The sequence below is a fragment of the Siniperca chuatsi genome, linkage group LG18 (assembly GCF_020085105.1).
Source record: "Siniperca chuatsi isolate FFG_IHB_CAS linkage group LG18, ASM2008510v1, whole genome shotgun sequence".
Classification (NCBI taxonomy): domain Eukaryota; kingdom Metazoa; phylum Chordata; class Actinopteri; order Centrarchiformes; family Sinipercidae; genus Siniperca; species Siniperca chuatsi.
The window spans coordinates 26,352,699-26,372,130 of record NC_058059.1 but is presented as its reverse complement, the minus strand read 5'-3'; the positions used below and the strand labels follow the sequence as shown (position 1 = coordinate 26,372,130).

Genomic DNA, 19,432 nt, shown 5'->3' with positions numbered 1-19,432 from the left:
CTGCTTCAATCTCTGATCACTGCGGTTGTTTTTTTTAGATTTCTTTATGTATCATGTTATATATACATATTATATCAACATAATATAATCTCCCAGCTGTCTATATTGTTTCTACAAAAACATGCTAATATGACTTCACTGAACTGAAACCACCACCTACAATAGAAAGGACAGCCATCACTCACATTTCCACCCATGAGAACAATTATATCAAAGACAAAAAACTGCAATTCAAAATTTGAAATGGAAATGAAGCACAGGTTGTGTCCACTGGTTTATGCAACTAAAAAAGAACGGAGAGGAACTACTTGAATAAATGGGAACGACTGCTAAGGAAGTAAAGTATTTCAGGAAGACCAGTTAAACCAAGCTGTGACAATCATACCAACAATAGATCAACAACAATAAATGGCACAATGCCTCCCCCTTGTGGATAAAGATCTGTTTAGCTTCTACTACAGTGTCAACAGTGTCAGCCTTCTCTCAGTGTCAGGAAATCAGGTGCTGTGTCAACAGTAGGGCTGAAACAAATTATTATTTTCATTATCGATAAATCTGTCAATGGATCTGTTTAATTAATTATTTTTTTGTCTTAAATGAAAACTGTGAGTCCATATGAGAGTCCACAGAGACATCTTCAAGTGTTTTGTTTTGTTCAACCAACTGTCCTGAGAGCAACAATATGTGTCAAGCTGTTTCATTATCCATCCATATATTCATTTTCATCTGCTTATCCTGATCAGGGTCACGTGGAGTCAGTGCCTATACCAGCATGCACTGGGCAAACCGCAGTATGCACCCTAGACATGTTGCCTCACCAGTCTATCACAGGGCTGACACATAGAGACAGACACCCATATGGGATTTGGATTACTATCTTGCACACTGCAAATATTCCCTGGAATATTGCACATTCCATGGTCAATATTTTACACATTCCTGCACAAAACCGTACAGCTCTTTTCATTTACATAAATTAAATCATATTGTACTTTTTTTCACATTTTATTGCCAATTTTCTACTTTCTATTTATGCTTCTTGACTTGCAGTACTTGCTTTATATTTTCTACTTACTATATGTTTATTGTTTTGCACCAAGATACCAAGGCATATTCCTTGTATGTGAAAACCTACTTGGCAATAAACCTGATTCACACCTACAGGCAATTTTGAGTTTCCATTTCAAATTGTGGGATGAAAACAGAGAGGAAACCTACCCAGGCAAGCAAACCTATCTTTTTATGACCAGCCAAAACAATTATTTAAGATATCTCAGAATACATTTGTACTTATCACAAAGTTCATTTAAGATATATAGTCTAATAGACTAAAGTTACTTTTGCCATTTAGCTTTATGGAATGTGCAATTAAAGATATTTACAGATCAGTTTTTGACTGAATCTGAAATATGACATTTAGATAGCTCCAATAAAATTATGACAAAATTCCTCCACAGCGCTGTAAAAGACTCATTGCAAGTTATCGCAAGCGCTTGATTGCAGTTGTTGCTGCTAAGGGTGGCCCAACCAGTTATTAAGTTTAGGGGACAATCACTTTTTCACACAGGGCCATGTAGGTTTGGATTTTGTTTTCCCTTAATAATAACAACCTTCATTTAAAAACTGCATTTTGTGTTTACTTGTGTTATCTTTGACTAATATTTAAATTTGTTTGGTGATCTGAAACATTTAAGTGTGACAAACATGCAAAAAAAATAAGAAATCAAAAGGAGGCAAACACTTTTTCACACCACTGTATATTCTTGGTATATACATTATATACTGCCTTGGTTGAGGGTCTTTGCAAGCTAGGGTTAACTACACCTAGGGTTGTGGTGAACTAATCTGAAACCAGTGTAGGGTTAAGAAACCTCATTCTTCTTGCGAATTTCATGCTATGTTACTTATCCTTATTGTGCTCTACCACCCAACAGGTCCTCTTGGGGAATTCTCCCCCACAAAGCCGGTAACCAACTCGACCTTATATTCACCAGGAACTGCTTTACCACTGACCTCTCTGTAACTCCTCTTCATGTCTCTGACCACTTCTTCATCTCCTACTCTCTCCCCCCTCTCCCAAACCTCTCTATTCTACACATATACTGTCCCTATACACCACAACCTTTGTTCTCTGTCTCCCTGCTCTCTTGGCTCATCTGTCGTATCAGCTCTCCCCTCACCTGACTCCTTCTCACTCATGGCTCCCAACTCTGCCACTCTCCTCTCTACTTGATAGATGACATACATATAAGTTTCCCCACCCACGTGCTGACACCACCTGTCCTATATCCACCTCTTCATCTCCTATTCTAACTTCCTTTTCACCCCTCTGTCCCAATGAGGTACTATCCCTGGGTACCTCCCACCGCCCAACCACCTGCCCTCTTGACCCTATCCTCTCTCACCGTCACAAAGGAACTCCACACTACTAGAGCAGTCTCCCTCCCCTCTGTTGTCAGCAGCGTTCAAAACAGTGAACCACCAGATCCTCCTCTCCACCCTCCAAGAACTGGGAGTCTCAGGCTCTGCACTCTCCCTGTTCACATCCTACCTCAACCTTACAGGGTAACTTTGAGAGAATCTGTGTCTGTACCTTGAAGCCTCACTACTGGTGTCCCTCAGGGTTCTGTTCTGGGTCCCTGCATGTGCCATCTGACCTCTGCAGGTCATCGAGAATGCAGCAGCATTCTACATACTCAAGTTCTCCCCCACTACACCGCTCCTCCGCTCCATGCACTGGCTATCGGTTGCTGCTCAAATCCGATTCAAGACACAGGTACTTGCCTCCCGTGTTGCAAATGCCTCAGGCCAATCCTACATCCAGGACCTGGTCAAACCATACACCCCAGCCCGTCCACTATGCTCTACTACTACCAATCAGCTTGCTACTCCTCACTACGAGGGGGGCCCAGCTACTGCTCAACAAAATCACAACTATTTGCTGTCCTGGCTCTATAATGGTGGAATGACCTCCTTACAGCAGAACTCCACACATCTCCCATCGCAGACTGAAAACTCATCTGTTCAGACTGCACCTTGGCCCATAACAAACCCCATCTCTTATTGTTTCTAAATGTAGCACTTGAAGCAGTTCAGCATATTTGATGAAGATGATGTACTTGCACGATTCGTGCAATGTCTGGGTTGTAGCCACATGGTTGAATGCACTTGTGGTAACTTGCTTTGGAAAAAAGCATCAGCTAAATAAATGTAATGTAATGTAGATCCTTTAAGAAGCTGTCAATCAAAAGAACACCTTATTCATCACAAATTCCTTGATGGTAAGATCTTTGCAGTCATGGCATTTATAAATCAGTTTTCCTTCCTATTTATTTATTTATTGTATGGTTGTTTTATTAACTAGAGGAAGCAATTTCATAATGCCTTCATAAGATAATATAAAGTATATATACATACATACCTCATTGAATTGCTTTGTTTTGTTATCTTCAGACATGCACGTTGCCTGTTTGTTTACTATATAGTTTTCTACCTTCTTAGGCTGACTACTATACTATAGTAGTATACTGTTAATCCTTATTAGATTAAATTAGATCTGAAACAATTAGTTGATTAGTCAATTAGATGTCAAAGAAAAATAATGGGCAAATATTTTGATAATCGATTAATCATTTGTCATTTTTTGCTTTTCTTGATATCTTAAGGTTTTGGACTGTTGATAGGACAAAACAAGCAATTTCATGACATCATCTTTACACTTTATAGAATAACCAATTATCAAGTATTTAAGAAAATAATCAATCAGAGGTATAATTGATCATCAAAATAATAGCCCTAATTGAATTCATAAGACAGGCTATATCATAGTAAGTAATAATGAAACCAAATTAAGTTGCATTAAAGGATGATATATAGGAACAATAAACAAATCTTAAAAGGTTTTATGACTATTATTGAATTTGTTTAAGGTTGGATTAGGTAAGCTTTAAGGTCATGCTTTAGCCTTAAAGGCATTTACCCTACATTTATCGCTCTACTCCACCACTGGATACAAAGCCCAGATACCCAAAACTATTAACCTACATTAACTAGGCTACTAGATCATTACTCCTTTGCTACTAGTGGCTTTTCTATAGGCCTAAAATAACAGCTGTTGAGGAAGGCTGCCATTAATGTTGGGTATTACCGGTATCTATTCATTTCTATGGCTATTATAATACTGTATTACTCAAAGGACACACCTTCTGCTAATCAAAACAAGTACACCTTTTTTTGTCCTATGAAGTGGTGTCAAGTCTGGATCCCATTACGAGACAATGAACCTAGCATTTTTACATCATAGTGACCAACGAATGGCAACCTGCTCTAAAATTATTCATTTTGGGGCTAGACCTATGGGAAATACTTATATTTTTGTAATAATACAAAATTACCAAATGACTTGTTTCTAATAAGATGTCAAATTATAGGCTAAAACTCTCTTCAGCAATTCATCTTATCTCACCAACACAGAGGGTTTTGGACGGTTGCCCAAACAAAAAATATTGTAGTGTGAGCCTAAGCTAACCTTTATTGAAACAAACCCAGTCATAATGTAAATAGTTTTTATATTAATTTAATCTAACATTGTTAATTTTCTATTTATGCTTCTTGACTTACACTTACTTTTATATTTCTTTAGATTTTTTATGTTTATTGTTTTGCACCAATATACCAAAGCAAAGTCCTTGTATGTGTAAACCTACTTGGCAATAAAGCTGATTCTATACCAATTCTGGAAGAAGGTCGAGGAGGTAGCGTAACTCTTACCATCTTTTATTAATGAAAGTCGTTTACACAGTTAGTTGCAGTTGAACGTTATAGATATTTGTCTCACAACCACAAAGACAGGAACTATGAGGACAAGCAAACGAGACAAACAGGAAAATCCTGTGAGCCTGTCTGGCAAAGTAGCAACTAGCTTTATTTAACTAAACTAAACGTCGGGTAATATAATTGGCGGAATGTCGGCACCTAATGTCTCCATGATAAATTAACTTCATTTGACGAATTAGACAATATGTGGCATTAAATTTACCTGTAGTGTTAAACCTGACATGGTGGCTGTGAACTGTCTGTGCTGGACATTCACACAGCGTCAACGTCCGCTCCGGCTCCCAACGGTCTTCTTCGGGCCACAAAGTAGGCTAGTTAGGTGAACAGCTCCGGGAGGAATGGCACGACTAGCTTTGATAAACTGACAGCGGCATATGAAATTAAACGTCTGCTAAAGCTGTTCAGATGCGCTCCATAGGGGTGTACTTGTGTTCATCATGGAAACAAATCGGAGTAAAAGTTTGAATTGAGTTAAACTGGGGCTCGACGCAAGACTGACGTCAGTCGACGGCGGCTGGATTGGTTGGCAGTCGGTAATGACAGAGACGTTGCAGGAACCAGTCACATTCGATTATTCAATGCACCTGCCGAGGTAGCCTTACGATGCGTTTACGTAGCCTATGATCTCCTCTCATACCTGACTTGTACATACAGCTCCGATAGATATAAGCAAAGCGTGTGAAACAGGCCATAAAGTGTATTCAATTAATAAAATATTATTTTTAAAATAATACACAACCTCCTCTTCAAGAAAGCCGTTAAATTGAGTTATGCAGAAACTGTTGCATGCTTTTATCTCCTCACACCTCGATTATTGTAACAGTCTGTTCACTTGCCCTAATCAGAAAACTGTGAAACGCCTGCAGACTGTACAGAACTCAGCTGCAGGACCAAGAGGTTCGACCCCGTCACACCTGTTTCAGCCTCTTTACATTGGCTCCCTGTTTGTTTCAGGATCGATTTTAAGATCTTATTGGTTACTTTTAAGGCTCTTCATGGCTCCAGATATATATTATTATATTATATTATATTTTAGACCTTGTAATCCTTTATGAACCTTCACGTAGTTTGAGATCTTCAGGCAGGGGTCTCCTGTCTGTTCCTGACTCCAGGATGGAAACTAAGGGGGACAGAGGTTTTGCCATCAGGGCCCCGAGGATCTGGAACAACTTGCCCGAAGAAATTAGGTTGTCTGAGTCAGTGTCTTCTTTTAAGTCTCTTCTCAAAATGCATTTTTATCTGAAAGCAGATCCTGATTTTACCTGAACTGGCTGTTTATTTTATTGTTTTTATGTATTTTATGTATTTTCTTTTATATTTCATCATTCACTGTGGTTTATTTTATTTTCTTTATTTTATTTCTCTTGTTGTGAAGCACGTTGTACTTTGTTTTGATAAGTGTTCTATAAATCAAGTTTTATTATTATTATTATTTTATAAAATGTAATATGCACTGTTTTAAATGTGTTTTGTAAAGACTTAACATAAATGCAATTTAACGTGGAAAACCTGCATATGCTGACAGATGCTCATTTTTCCACGAGAGAAGCTTTTAGGGAAACGTGTTAAGAAACACTGGTTCAGCCGCCTGCCACTCCATCCAGCCACACACAGAGAGTAGGTGTTTTGTTGTACTGTGGGGATGTCACGTAAATAAAAGTGTGCTTTGGTCTTTTGCTCTGATTTGATCTGATATTGTTTAACCAGTGGTTATAATTTGCAATAATGGAGCTTTAAATTTAGATTTCCCATGCACTCCATGCACGAGCCAGCTTTTCAGTTTTCACATATTATGTGAAGCTGGTATAGTTTCCTAAACTGAATATGCTATGTGAGAATATAGCATTGTCTTATATATCAATATGGAGCTTATAATCAAGTGTAATGAGCAGTTTCGACCCATCTTTTGAAAATACTGTACTTTATTCAACAAGTATAATAACATTATTTCTAATTACATTTAATAAGTTGTTTAAAAGTAGTTGGATAGCTCATCCACCCCTAAAACCCTGAACAGGAAAATGCAATTGTAGAAAAAGGATGAATGGATGGAAGTTGTTTGAAAATAGTGACTTTGCAATAGAGCTTGCAAATGGCTATCAAAAGTACAACATTTAGTTTAGTGAACATATTGTTGACATGGATGGACAGCCAAAGTGAACTAGCACGTTCACTTAGAAACGCACAGAGTGAGCTGAATGTACTGCCTGTAGCTTTAAGTCGCACTCCAGCCAGCTGGGGGCAGTAGAGCACCATAAATGTGTTCATCGACCGAGCGCCACAGAGAGAAACAAGCGTGTGAAGCTGCCCTCATTCTTCCTTATCGTGGGCTTGAAGACACGCACTCTGTAAGGTGGAAGTAACTTTTATCCTCCAGAGAAGAGTTATAAACCACCCAGGATATTCATCTGGTCAAACTTGTCACGGCAAACGATAACCATGTCGGCCTCATCGGCGAAAGTCAGTAGGAAGGAGAATTCAAATCACGACGGAGCGGACGAGACCTCTGGTAACGTTAAGGAATGGCGGTTATCCTGTAACGTTACAACGCCATTTTCATTTGTTTTTCGTCATTTTGTTATTTCAGTGTAGTTTGTTGTGTAGTATCGAGTTGAAATGATATATGTTTATGGGTGAACAGCTTAATTGACCTTTTCTTGCAAATAGACGTTGGGGTAAAATGCTGTTGAGCAGGATTGTAAAGCAATGTAGCATGCTATTATGGGCTAACTATTTAGCCAGCGTGAGAGGTTAGCTAGCTATTAGCTTACATTAGCTTCTAGTTCACAAGAAGGGGGCCGGTATTTGCATTGCATAAGCTGCATTTAACGTGATGTGCAGTTATTGTTCATTGAGACAATTTTGGGAGGTTTGTTGTAGGGAGGTAACACTTATTGATGAAATCGCACGCAGCCGTGCATTTCCTCGTTACACGTTTGTGGCTGGAGCTTCATAAACGATTGTTTGCCCACATTATTAGCAAGTGCAACATTCAATATGTCCCGTTTTCCATTTGTCAAGAAGGGCCGGGCACCGATAACGTTAACGTTAGCTGTTCAGCTTAACATAACCATGCTTGTGAGCTTGGCTTTGTGTGCGAGTTCGTAGCTGGGCAAAATGTAAACAAGCGCTTCTCATTCGTTTAGATAGCTATAATGTCGCTACGAGGTGGCATTATGAAAGTTAATGTGTTTAACATGCGTAAAAGGGCTTTGGTGGACCTCGCAGTATGTTAATATCAATGTGAAGCAGATAGCATTTCGCAGCGACACGTCGTCAAGTCCCTCATTCAAACCAGGCCGCCTTTAGCAGGAACAGGAAGCTCCAGACTGGAGGAGGCAGAGGGTCTGTTTGCCATGGATCCACCACACGCGCACACCAACACACCACTCCTGGCATTTAACATGCACTCAATGGAGAAACGACTGAGAATCGAGTTCGATTATACTGTAATCACGAAAATACGAAATATTGTAAAATCGTGATCATATTCAATCAAAAGCAGATGTCGTAAATATGTCTTGTATGTGAGACCAGTGAAATATAAATGGTTCAGATTCACAGCGAAAATATTTCAATTTGTTTTAAAACATTCTAATTACTGACTTGAAGAATCGTTTTAAGCATGAAAATGTGATGTTTTGTCTAATGTGAAGTCTGATGTTTTTACAAAGTAACTTTGAGGTTATATATATATAGTTGTCCTGAGCTGCAGATGGATGCCTGGCTAAATATGCAGCTAAATTGGCTTGAAATCCTACTTTTAGTACTAGTCGTGGCTGACTAGATTAACGGATAAAATAAAGGTCTGTGGATAAAGCATCACTTATTATTGTAGCTAACCTGCTTCCAGTGTATATGAACTAACTAGCTTTTGATATATGCGCACAGCCAGTATTTGCCCACCGCACACTTAAATGGCTTTACTGTGACTTGTACGTATACACACACGCCTGTGAGTTAGGAGTCATGTGCCCATACGTCTGCATGGCTGAGTGGTACTAATCACACACAGACTCGCATAAGCCATGTTTCCACCCAAAGTACCAGGAACTTTTATCCCAAGGAACCAAAAAGTTCCTCAGCCCATTATTGTCAGTGTTTCCACCGCAGTCTTAAGTCCCGGGAAGATTAGGCAAATTACACCAATTAGATTACACCCATCACACAGCTGCATATAACTGTTGTTTTAACTTATTAAACACATCACCTGAAATTCAGCATAAGGGCCATTGCTTATTTTAACCTATGCACTCTTACCTGTTTTAAATACTGAACTTTTTGGGGGATAAAATAACGTCTCTGGAAATTAACCCTGGTCCCTGCAGTGTAAACACACTGAGTTCCTCCAAAAGGTTGCTAGTCCCTGGGGAAAGTTCCCGCGGTTGAAGCACAGCTTAACATGCACACATTTGGGACTAGTAAATAATCACACAAGCGTATGTATATGCGTCTTGTCCTCCATGAGCCTTTACACCCCCCATAATATGTATTTGTGTGTGTATATTTTATGTATGTGTGTCTGTGGATATGTATTTTAAGTTTCCTTTTCCTTTCAGAAAAAGAGCAACAGGAAGCAATTGAACACATTGACGAAGTACAGAATGAAATTGACAGGTGAGTTTGAATCTTGTTTGTGAGCATTGAAAGATGGGTGCTTGGAGAACGTGTTATTATTGACATGTTTTTGTCTTCTTTCTCCCTAGACTTAACGAACAGGCAAGTGAAGAAATTTTAAAAGTAGAGCAGAAGTACAACAAATTACGCCAGCCATTCTTTCAGAAGCGATCAGAACTCATAGCCAAAATCCCCAACTTCTGGGTCACAACATTCGTCAATCATCCACAAGGTAAACTGTTATATTTTGTTGTTATTCTTTTAGTAGTCAGTATGTGTATATATGGGGATTCTAACCTTAAAAGCTAACTTTGCTTGTAACAGAAATTATCATCAGTGGATTAAACAGCCATTGTCTCAATTTATTTACAACAGTTTAATGCTTTTAAATGTTGATGTATTTCTCATAAGCACACAGAAAATGGTCTGATCAATAGCTAACAGTGTCTGTGCTTGGCCTATGTGTCTGACCTGTAGTTTCAGCTCTTCTGGGGGAAGAGGACGAGGAAGCACTTCATTACTTGTCAAGGGTGGAAGTCACTGAGTTTGAGGATATCAAGTCTGGATATAGAATAGATTTTGTGAGTTGTTGGGTTAACTTTGTATTTATACATTAATAATGTCACGCCATATACTGATACAGATGTGTTTTCTCTTTTGTAGTATTTTGACGAGAATCCGTACTTTGAGAACAAAGCCCTCTCCAAAGAGTTTAATGTAAACGAGAGTGGAGATCCTGTTTCCAAATCAACTGAAATCAAATGGAAAGCTGGAAAGGTTGGTTTGCATTTTTCTTTGGCTTGTATGTGTGATTTTATGAAAAATTATTCAATTATCTTTTTTAATGCTACTTCACAATCTCATTAATCTAAGGAGTAGGAACAACAACAACAACAATTTAATTTCACTTTCCATTGCCCTATATTTACTTCAGCCTTTCTCTAGTCCTCCCAATGTTGGACTATCTTGATGTTTTTCAGGTTTTTGCACGTGTAACAATGGACAATTGTAACAATTATTATTCTCTTATCAATAAACACTTTAACCTTCAACCTTGACCGAACACATTTCCCTCCCCAGGACCTGACGAAGCGTACAGGCCAGACGCCAAACAAAGCTGGAAAGAAAAGGCAACACGAGGAGCCAGAGAGCTTCTTCACCTGGTTTACCGACCACTCGGATGCAGGAGCTGACGAGCTGGGAGAAGTGATCAAGGATGACATCTGGCCTAACCCGCTGCAGTACTACTTGGTAGGCTTATTGCTCTTCACCTTGGTTTGTTCAGACTGAAAACAGCCCTACATTAAAACAACACAAGGTGCTTTGTTGGTGGGGGCGTGTTGCTCGAGGTACTGGTGACCTAATGAAATACGATCCATTAGGTCAAGATCTATGAGTTTGAAGGGTTATTAGACACCAAAACACTGCACAGTGGTTTCTAATCTGAGACAGGATTTTACAACTCTGGAAAGTTGTGACAGTTATTGTACCAACAGTAGAAATACAATGTTTGTTACGAATTAATCCACCAGGAATGTGTGATATTTGATTGGCCAATGGAGCACCTAGCCGGATGAGGTTGTGTTGTGGGGAAAAGTTGAGCCAGGTTCAACTTTTATGCCAACATTCTCCAATTCAATTCCATTTTATTTATATAGCGCCAATTCATAACACAAGTTATCTCATTGCACTTTTCCTATAGAGCAGGTCTAGACCGTAGTCTTTGTATTATTCACAGAGACCCAACAAATCCCACCATGAGCAAGCATTTGGCGACAGTGGCAAGAAAAAACTTCCTTTAAGAGTCAGAAACCTTGGACAGAACCAGACTCAATTGTGGGCGGCCATCCGCAGCTCCTGTGTTATGTTTCGATTAGGGGACGTACAATGCAAATACCACCTAGAATTTTTATTTTTTTTAAAAATAGAATTGTAATTGTAGTGTTAATAATAATAGGAATGACAGCTATAGGAAAAATAATGTCAGTATTAGTAACAGAGCCAATGACAACTTTAGTAGCAGTTGTCAAGCAGGAACACAGGGGCAGAAGGTGGCCCACAACCACAGATCCAGTCTCTGCAGCTCCGGAGCCAGAAATACCTGCTGAAAGCAACAGAAGGAGAGAGGAGAGAAACAAGAAAGCACAAAAGTACGGGAGAGAGAAGATGTCGAGTTATTAACATGCAGTAATGGGATAAAAATGCATACAGATGGAGAAGGAGAGAGGAAAGAGGTGCATCATGGGAAGTCTCCCGGCAGTCTAGGCTTATAGCAGCATAACTAAGGGATGGTTCAAGACTTACCCAAGCCAGCCCTAACTATAAGCTTTATCAAAGAGGAAAGTCTTAAGCCTACTCTTAAATGTGGAGATGGTGTCTGCCTCCCAAACCCACATTGGGATGTTCCACAGGAGAGGAGCTTGATAACTGAAGGCTCTAGCTCCCATTCTACTTTACTAGGAATCACAAGTAACCCTGCATTCTGGGAGCATAGTGTTCTAGTCGGATAATAAGGTATTATGAGATCTTTAAGATACGATGCTGCTAGACCATTAAGAGCTTTGTAGGTGAGGAGAAGGATTTTCTGTTCTGGATTTTACAAAGAGCCAGTGCAGAGAAGCTAATATTGGAGAAATATGATCTCTTTTCCTAGTTCTTGTCAGTACACGTGCCGCAGCATTCTGGATCAACTGGAGAGTCTTAAGGAACTTATTCGGGCAGCCGGATAATAAGGAATTACAGTAGTCCAACCTAGAAGTAACAAATGCATGCACAAGTTTTTCGGCATCATTTGGAGACAGGATGTGCCTTATTTTTGCAATGTTACGTAGGTGAAAAAAGGCAGTCCTTGAAGTTTGTTTCATGTGGGAGTTAAAGGATAAATCCTGATCAAAGATAACTCCAAGGTTCCTTACGGTGCTGCTGGAAGCCAGGACAATGCCATCGAGAGTAACTATATCTTTTAGATAATGTGCAATAACTTCAGTTTTGTCTGAGTTTAACATCAGAAAGTTGCAGGTCATCCAGGTCTTTATGTCCTTAAGGCATACTTGAAGTTTAGTTAACTGGTTAGTTTCATCTGGCTTGATCGATAGATATAATTGGGTATCATCTGCATAACAATGAAAGTTTATGGAGCGTTTCCTAATAATATTGCCTAAAGGAAGCATATATAAGGTGAATAGAATCGGTCCAAGCACAGAACCTTGTGGAATTCCGTGACTAACTTGGGCGTGCACGGAGGACATGTACAACATGTACAAACTTAAACCAGCTTAGTGCGGCTCCTTTTAATGCCAATTACATGTTCCAGTCTCTGTAATAGGATGTGATGGTCAATGGTGTCAAACGCAGCACTAAGATCTAACAAGACAAGTACAGAGATAAGTCCATTGTCTGATGCAATTAAAAGGTCATTTGTAATTTTCACCAGTGCTGTTTCTGTGCTATGATGCACTCAAAATCCTGACTGAAAATCCTCAAATAAACTATTGTTATTTAGAAAGTCACACAACTGATTGGCGACTGCTCTCTCAAGGATCTTAGAAAGAAAGGGAAGGTTAGATATAGGTCTATAGTTGACTAAAACCCCTGGATCAAGAGTAGGCTTTTTAAGAAGAGGTTTAACTACAGCTACTTTAAAGGACTGTGGTACATAGCCTGTTAATATAGGAATACATGGTTCAATAGAGCTATGACTCTCTGTCAGCCTGGTTACAGTGCTGAAAAAAAGCTGGGGTTGTTTTTTATTTTCCTCTATTAATGATTAGTAAGCTGCTCTGGCATTACGGAAGGCCTTCCTGTATGTTTTAAGACAATCTTGCCAGACTAAACGAGATTCTTCCAGGTTGTTGGAACGGCATTTCCTTTCAAGTTTTTGTGATGTTTGCTGTAATTGGCAGGTTTGGGGGTTATACCATGGAGCTAACCTTCTTTGTTTTATTATCTTCTTTTTTAGAGGAGCGATAGAATTGAGTGTCGTTCGCAGTGAGCCTGCAGCACTATCAGAAGTTCAAAAGTTACTAAGTAATGGTCCGATAAAGAAGGATTCTGTGGAAAGACTATTAAATGTTCAATTTCAATGCCATATACCAGAACAAGGTTGAGGGTGTGGTTAAAACAGTGAGTGACTTCATGTACACTCTGACAAAAGCCAAACGAATCTAATGAGATAAATGCAGTACTAAGGCTATCATTTTCAATGTCCACATGAATATTGAAATCACCTACAATAATTACTTTATCTGTTTTAAGGACTAAACTTGATAAAAACTCAGCTCCTCTTCTGTTAACTTTTGACTTTATTAATTTAAGTGGTCACTAAGGAGTTTTGGGTGGGTAACTGCTCTGGAAGCGCAGAGAAGCGTGTAGGACTGCAACTCTGCCTCCTGGTCTGAACTCTGAGTTGTCATGGTTTTGGTCCACTAATAAACTTTCTAGATATGAGAGCCGCTCCATCCAAAGTGGGATGAATGCCGTCTCTCCTAATCAGACCAGGTCTTCCCCAAAAAGTCCGCCAATTAACTACAAAGCCCACATTGTTTGCTGGACACCACCTCGACAGCCATCGACGGTGCAATGAAGACATGCGGCTAAACATGTCATCACTGGTCAGGTTTGCAGGGGCCCAGAGAAAACTATGGAGTCCGACATTGTCTATGCATATGTGAACACTGACTCAACATTAATTTAGTGACCTCCGATTGGCGTAATCAGGAGTCTTTACCGCTGACGTGAATAGCAATCTTACTGTATTTACGTTTATCCTTAGCCAGCAGTTTTAAATAGGATTCAACGTCGCCCGCTCTGGACCCAGGAATACATTTGACTATGGTCGCTGGTGTCGCTAACTTCATGTTTCTCAAAGTGGAGCTGCCAATAATCGGTTGGTTTCTCAGCGGGTGTGTCGCTGAGTGAGGAGAACTTGTTAGAAACGTGAACAGGTTGGTGGTGAACCGTGGGCTTCTGTTTAGTGCTATGCCTCCTTCGGACAGTCACCCAGCCTCCCTGGCTGAGACGGCTAACAGGAGCTACCTCTGGTCGGTCCGCACTGACTACTGGCAGCTGGCTACAGCGGCTAATGGTTGAGTTCTCATGGTGCGGAACCACGTTTCCAATTCACTAAGCCTTGCCTCCAATGCTACAAATAAACTACATTTATTACATGTACCATTATCACTAAAGGAGGCAGAAGAATAGCTAAACATTTGACACACCGAGCAGGAGAGGGAGAGAGAAGCCATTGCTAGCTGCAAAGCTAAAGAACGGTAGCTAGCAAAATGAATAGTGTGTAAACTGTGGGATTAGCAAGAAAGTCGTTAAAAGAAGGAGAGAGAGCTATGAGTGCTTGAGCAGAACTAGTGTATGTTTAAATTTATAGCAGATAGTTAATCACTATAATGAAGAATCAAACAAAATTAACTGTGATGAGCGAGAGCAGCAGAAATAGCTACTAGTAAAACACAAACACTAGTGACTGGAATGTTGTCCTTCATAGCCAGATGATGTTGTGTTGTGGGAAAAGTTGAGCCAGGTTCAACTTTTATGCCGACATTCTCCACCAATATGAAGCAGCAGCAATTTAATTATCATTCTCCACCATTTCACATGTAGTTAATATGTAGCTCTTGTTTGACACAAAGCTGTCTCTCTAGATCAGTCAAGAGATAATGCACAAATTAGCTTTGTGAAGGAATTAACCTGAAATCAGGTAGCAAGAGGTAAAACAAGGGGTGGATACGTAAAGTGACTGAATGTAAGTTACAGAAAACGAAGGGCAACGACTTTATAGGCTTACATGAAACATTTATTACTATCTGTTATATACTAGATTACTAGATAGATATTGCTGTTATAGGTAGGCTTAACTATAACAGTAAATAAAATACTAAAGTACCATCAATACATGTCAGTATGATGCAAAGGAATGTCTGTCTTCCTTTTCTCCCTTGAGAGAGGTGAAGGGGGGGCGGCAGTCCCCGAGCAGGCATACACACACACCCTGTGTATATGTGAAATTAGTTCTGGTTCGTTCAGTTCCTGCATCAAAATCAGCATGTTGAAATAAAACTTCACATTCTTCCTGTAACAATAATTAAACATGGTATATCAAATGTACATTTGACTCTGAATTGCAAAGTTGGTTTCTTTTGTTCCTTGCTCCCTTTTATTGATGAAGTCCAGATATCACCCTGAGGGTGGATTAGTGAGGGTCAAAGATTGGCTCACTGTCACTTAACTTTTTTTGGCATCCTCTGAGTCCTGGCTTGTAGGAGGAAACCGTAAATACAGGTAACTCTTCGCTCATGCCAGGGTTTTTCCTGGCTCAGAATGGGAGTTTGGGGGGTGACTACACACGACAGTAAGTCGTGTACAGTAAAGGCAATGAGTCTGTGTTACCTTATTTGACAGGAATCTATGCATTTTCCTGTTATTTCTGACCATTTCATAAACAAATGTAGGGCTGTACCGAACGTCTTCTATTGAGGTTTTCGAATGAAGCTTCGAATGTCTTCTGTCGTCATATTTTATGACGTCATTACCCTAAAATTAAAAATCCTCAATTTGAATATAGTGATTAATCAGATTAGTCTTTAAAGGCAGAATGAGTAGGATTAGCAGTGGTGGAATGTAACTAAGTACATTTACTCAAGCAAGTACATTTACTCAAGTACATTTTTCATCCTGTCTGCTGTGTCTGCTCTGCGTGTGTAGCTCATCCCTGCCCTCGGTCAAACAAACACGCAGACCTGCAGCTCTTTATACATCCATGACACAGACAGAGAGCAGAGGACAGAGACAGCGATGTAACCTGGTCGCTCCGTTTTTATAGATTCCCAGGTTTGTTTGTTTAGTTTTGTTTTGTTTTTTTAATAGAGAAATCACAGGATGTCCTCTCTCCCATTAGTGCTAGCTTAACAGCAGAACGTTCAGGCCCAGTCAAAACAGTACAGTTTAGCTGGCTTATCCAGCGCCAGCCACATGTGTGAAATGTAGTGGCTGTGGATGAGAGGGGAGTTGACTGCTGGAAGTCAAATGTCGTATTTAAGTTTATGTTCTGCTTGATAAATTGCTATTAAATACATGCGGATAGGATTTGAATTTGAATATTTTTATTCCCAATTCTTATCATTTAGGCGCTGGTGATTTTCCTTTGGCGCTGGCTAAAACCTTTTTTGGGGGGTGCCAAAATTTCCTCTATGCAGGAAAAACCCTGCATGCTCATACTGTTACTAACAGAAGTATTAAGGCATTCAAGCCAAGATCAGGTGGTTAATGTCTGAATGTTCCCAAGGTCCCTGACATGGAGGATGAGGAAGGTGACGGCGATGATGATGATGAAGAGGAGGGTCTGGAAGATATTGACGAGGGGGAGGAAGAGGAAGATGAGGATGAGGATGGTGATGGAGAAGATGGAGAGGTAAGGATACTGTAGATCAAAAACACACACTTATTATAATCTGGTATGTAATTGTAATTGATGATAAATTGGATGAAGGCACTTCCTGTCCTGTAGAAGTCCCTAAACATGTTTTAATAGTAACCCAAATGACTTCTGAAATGTTCTTCTTGGAACAATCAGTGTAAGTTTTTTTTTTTTTTTTTTTTTTTTTCTTCTTTCAGGATGACGGTGAGGATGACTAAACGTTTCAACCAACACCATATCCCAGTCCTCGCTCTGTGATCATCCTACAACCCACGGGAGCAAAATATTTTGTTTGTTTTGGGTACAGGTTTTGTTTATAAAAAAAAAAAAAAGAAGAAGAAGAAAAAAATCCCCTGTGTGTCGTCAGCGTGTCGGTCCTCTTCCTCTGCAGCCACAGCCTGTCCATAGTGCCCTGTCTGAAGACTTGCTCCATACACAGCAGGTCTACATCGGGTGCAGTGGAGTGGTGGTCTCGGTGGCTCTCTTGAAGTCTCACCTGTTATTGTTTCCCTACATTTCCCAAAGACATGCAAAAGAATAAAAAAATTTGTAGCATTCTGCACGTTATCCTACGTAGATTTAAAATACGTACAATAGCAATTTCTATGTAAAATATGAAATGACAGTTTCTGTTGAAGTTGTGAGTTCAATAAAAAATAAGCCATGGTGCAGTGATAACTTAATCATAGCATCCTTAGCCACTTTTATTTATTTATTTTTAATATATATATATTAAAAATAAATAAATGTATGTATATTATAATATATCTTGTGGTGGGGGTACTAAGGCTTATTAGAAGTTGCATTTTCCTTTTGTGACTTACTGTACTAATGGAACTGATTGAACACACCAGCTTGTTCCTTTCAACCATTATAAATGTTTTTGGGATATACTTGGCTCTTGGTAAGACAGTTATTAATTGTACACAGTTTAATGGGGGAGGTATGGTGGGGCTTTGACACCAACTCTGGATGTCTGTTAAAGAAATTTTTATTATCTTGTTTTAGGCACCCACAACAAAGTTTGAAATGTACATTTTTTATAAAAAACCTAAAGATCAAATTTTGAGCTCGGCTTAACATTAGGTTTCTGTGGAGTCTGCAGCGTTTCTCCTTTTCCACTGAGAACCTGTTCACATTTAATTAAGTGTACCTGTTGCTTTGTGACAATAAATAAATGTATACATGGTTTTTGGAGGAGTTGGATCACATTTGGGCATTTCAGCTGCAGTTGCTGTTAGACAAAACCCGCACCATGCTTTGTTTTTCACACACTTGTTGCCATTAGGTCAGTACAGTAGTTAGGCAATTATACTTTTGAAATGTCATACAATGAACACTTACCTAGCAAAAGTGAATGTATTTCTGGAGAAATGATAAAACCGACAGGTGCATCTGGATATTTGGAGGTACTTCTTTGCTCAAAAGTTAAAATATGACCTTTTGGCTAACCAAACAGACAGCTGGAGGGCAGTCTCTGTCCATGGTTTTGCTAACAGTTTCAAACAGACTACAGTGCTATTAATATTAAGACTTGTATACAATGTATTGGGTGCTACTGGCTCTCTAATGTGACCATTGTTAATTATTACTGTTTAGATGTGGTCCCATTGTGAAATGCCCAGCACTTTGTTGCAAGTGGGTTGTGTAATAAACAATTTGGGCTGACTGAGGTTTAAAAGAAAATGATGTATGTATGTGTGTGTGTATATATATATATATATATATATATATATATACACACACACGTGTATATATGCATGTATATATATATATATATAATGTACAGTGGTGTGAAAAAGTGTTTGCACCCTTCCTGATTTTTTTTTTTTTGCACGTTTGTCACACTTACATGTTTCAGATAATCAAACTAATTTAAATATTAGTCAAAGATAACACAATTAAACACAAAATGCAGTTTTTAAATGAAGGTTCTTATTATTAAGGGAAAACAAAATCCAAACCTACATGGCCCTGCTTGAAAAAGTGATTGCCCCACCTGTTAAAACATAACTGGTTTATCACACCTGAGTTCAATTTCTCTAGCCACACCCAGGCCTGATTACTGCCACACCTGTTCTCAATCAAGAAATCACTTAAATAGGACCTCCCTGACAAAGTGAAGTAGACCAAAAGATCTTCCTAAGCTAGACATCATGCAGAGATCCAAAGAAATTCAGGAACAAATGAGAAAGAAAGTTATTGAGTATCAGTCTGGAAAACGTTATAAAGCTATTTCTAAAGCTTTGGGACTCCAGCGAACCACAGTGAGAGCCATTATCCACAAATGAACAGTGGTGAACCTTCCCAGGAGTGGCTGTACCCCAAAAGCGCAGCATCGACTCATCCAAGAGGTCACAAAAGACCTCACAACAACATCCAAAGAACTGCAGGCCTCACTTGCCTCAGTTAAGGTCAGTGTTCCTGACTCCACCATAAGAAAGAGACTGGGCAAAAATGGCCTGCATGGCAGAGTTCCAAGATGAAAACCACTGCTGAGCAAAAAGAACATTAAGGCTCGTCTCATTTTTGCCAGAAAACATCTTGATGATC

General features: G+C 39.4%; 2 protein-coding genes across 4 annotated transcripts in view; one reads left to right on the top strand and one right to left on the bottom strand.

The window, feature by feature from the left end:
- pkn3 (protein kinase N3) overlaps positions 1-5,385 on the bottom strand; it is a 36,456-nt gene extending 31,071 nt beyond the window's left edge. The window contains exon 1 of one of the 3 annotated variants that reach the window (XR_006375634.1): positions 5,039-5,385. Coding sequence is in view for 2 of the 3 variants with exons in the window: in XM_044175545.1 (XP_044031480.1) it covers positions 5,039-5,059 (21 nt within the window). In the remaining variant the exon portion in view is untranslated. The remainder of the gene's footprint in view (positions 1-5,038) is intronic. The other 2 variants (XM_044175545.1, XM_044175544.1) reach the window with 2 other exon arrangements.
- A 1,737-nt stretch (positions 5,386-7,122) lies between these two features.
- LOC122866190 (protein SET-like) lies at positions 7,123-18,070 on the top strand. The gene is made up of 8 exons (XM_044175543.1): positions 7,123-7,345; positions 9,396-9,453; positions 9,543-9,685; positions 9,931-10,034; positions 10,117-10,230; positions 10,534-10,704; positions 16,748-16,873; positions 17,077-18,070. Exons 1-8 carry the CDS (start codon positions 7,276-7,278, stop codon positions 17,095-17,097), a joined length of 807 nt encoding a protein of 268 aa, XP_044031478.1. The 5' UTR covers positions 7,123-7,275; the 3' UTR covers positions 17,098-18,070.
- Positions 18,071-19,432: the final 1,362 nt, after the last annotated feature.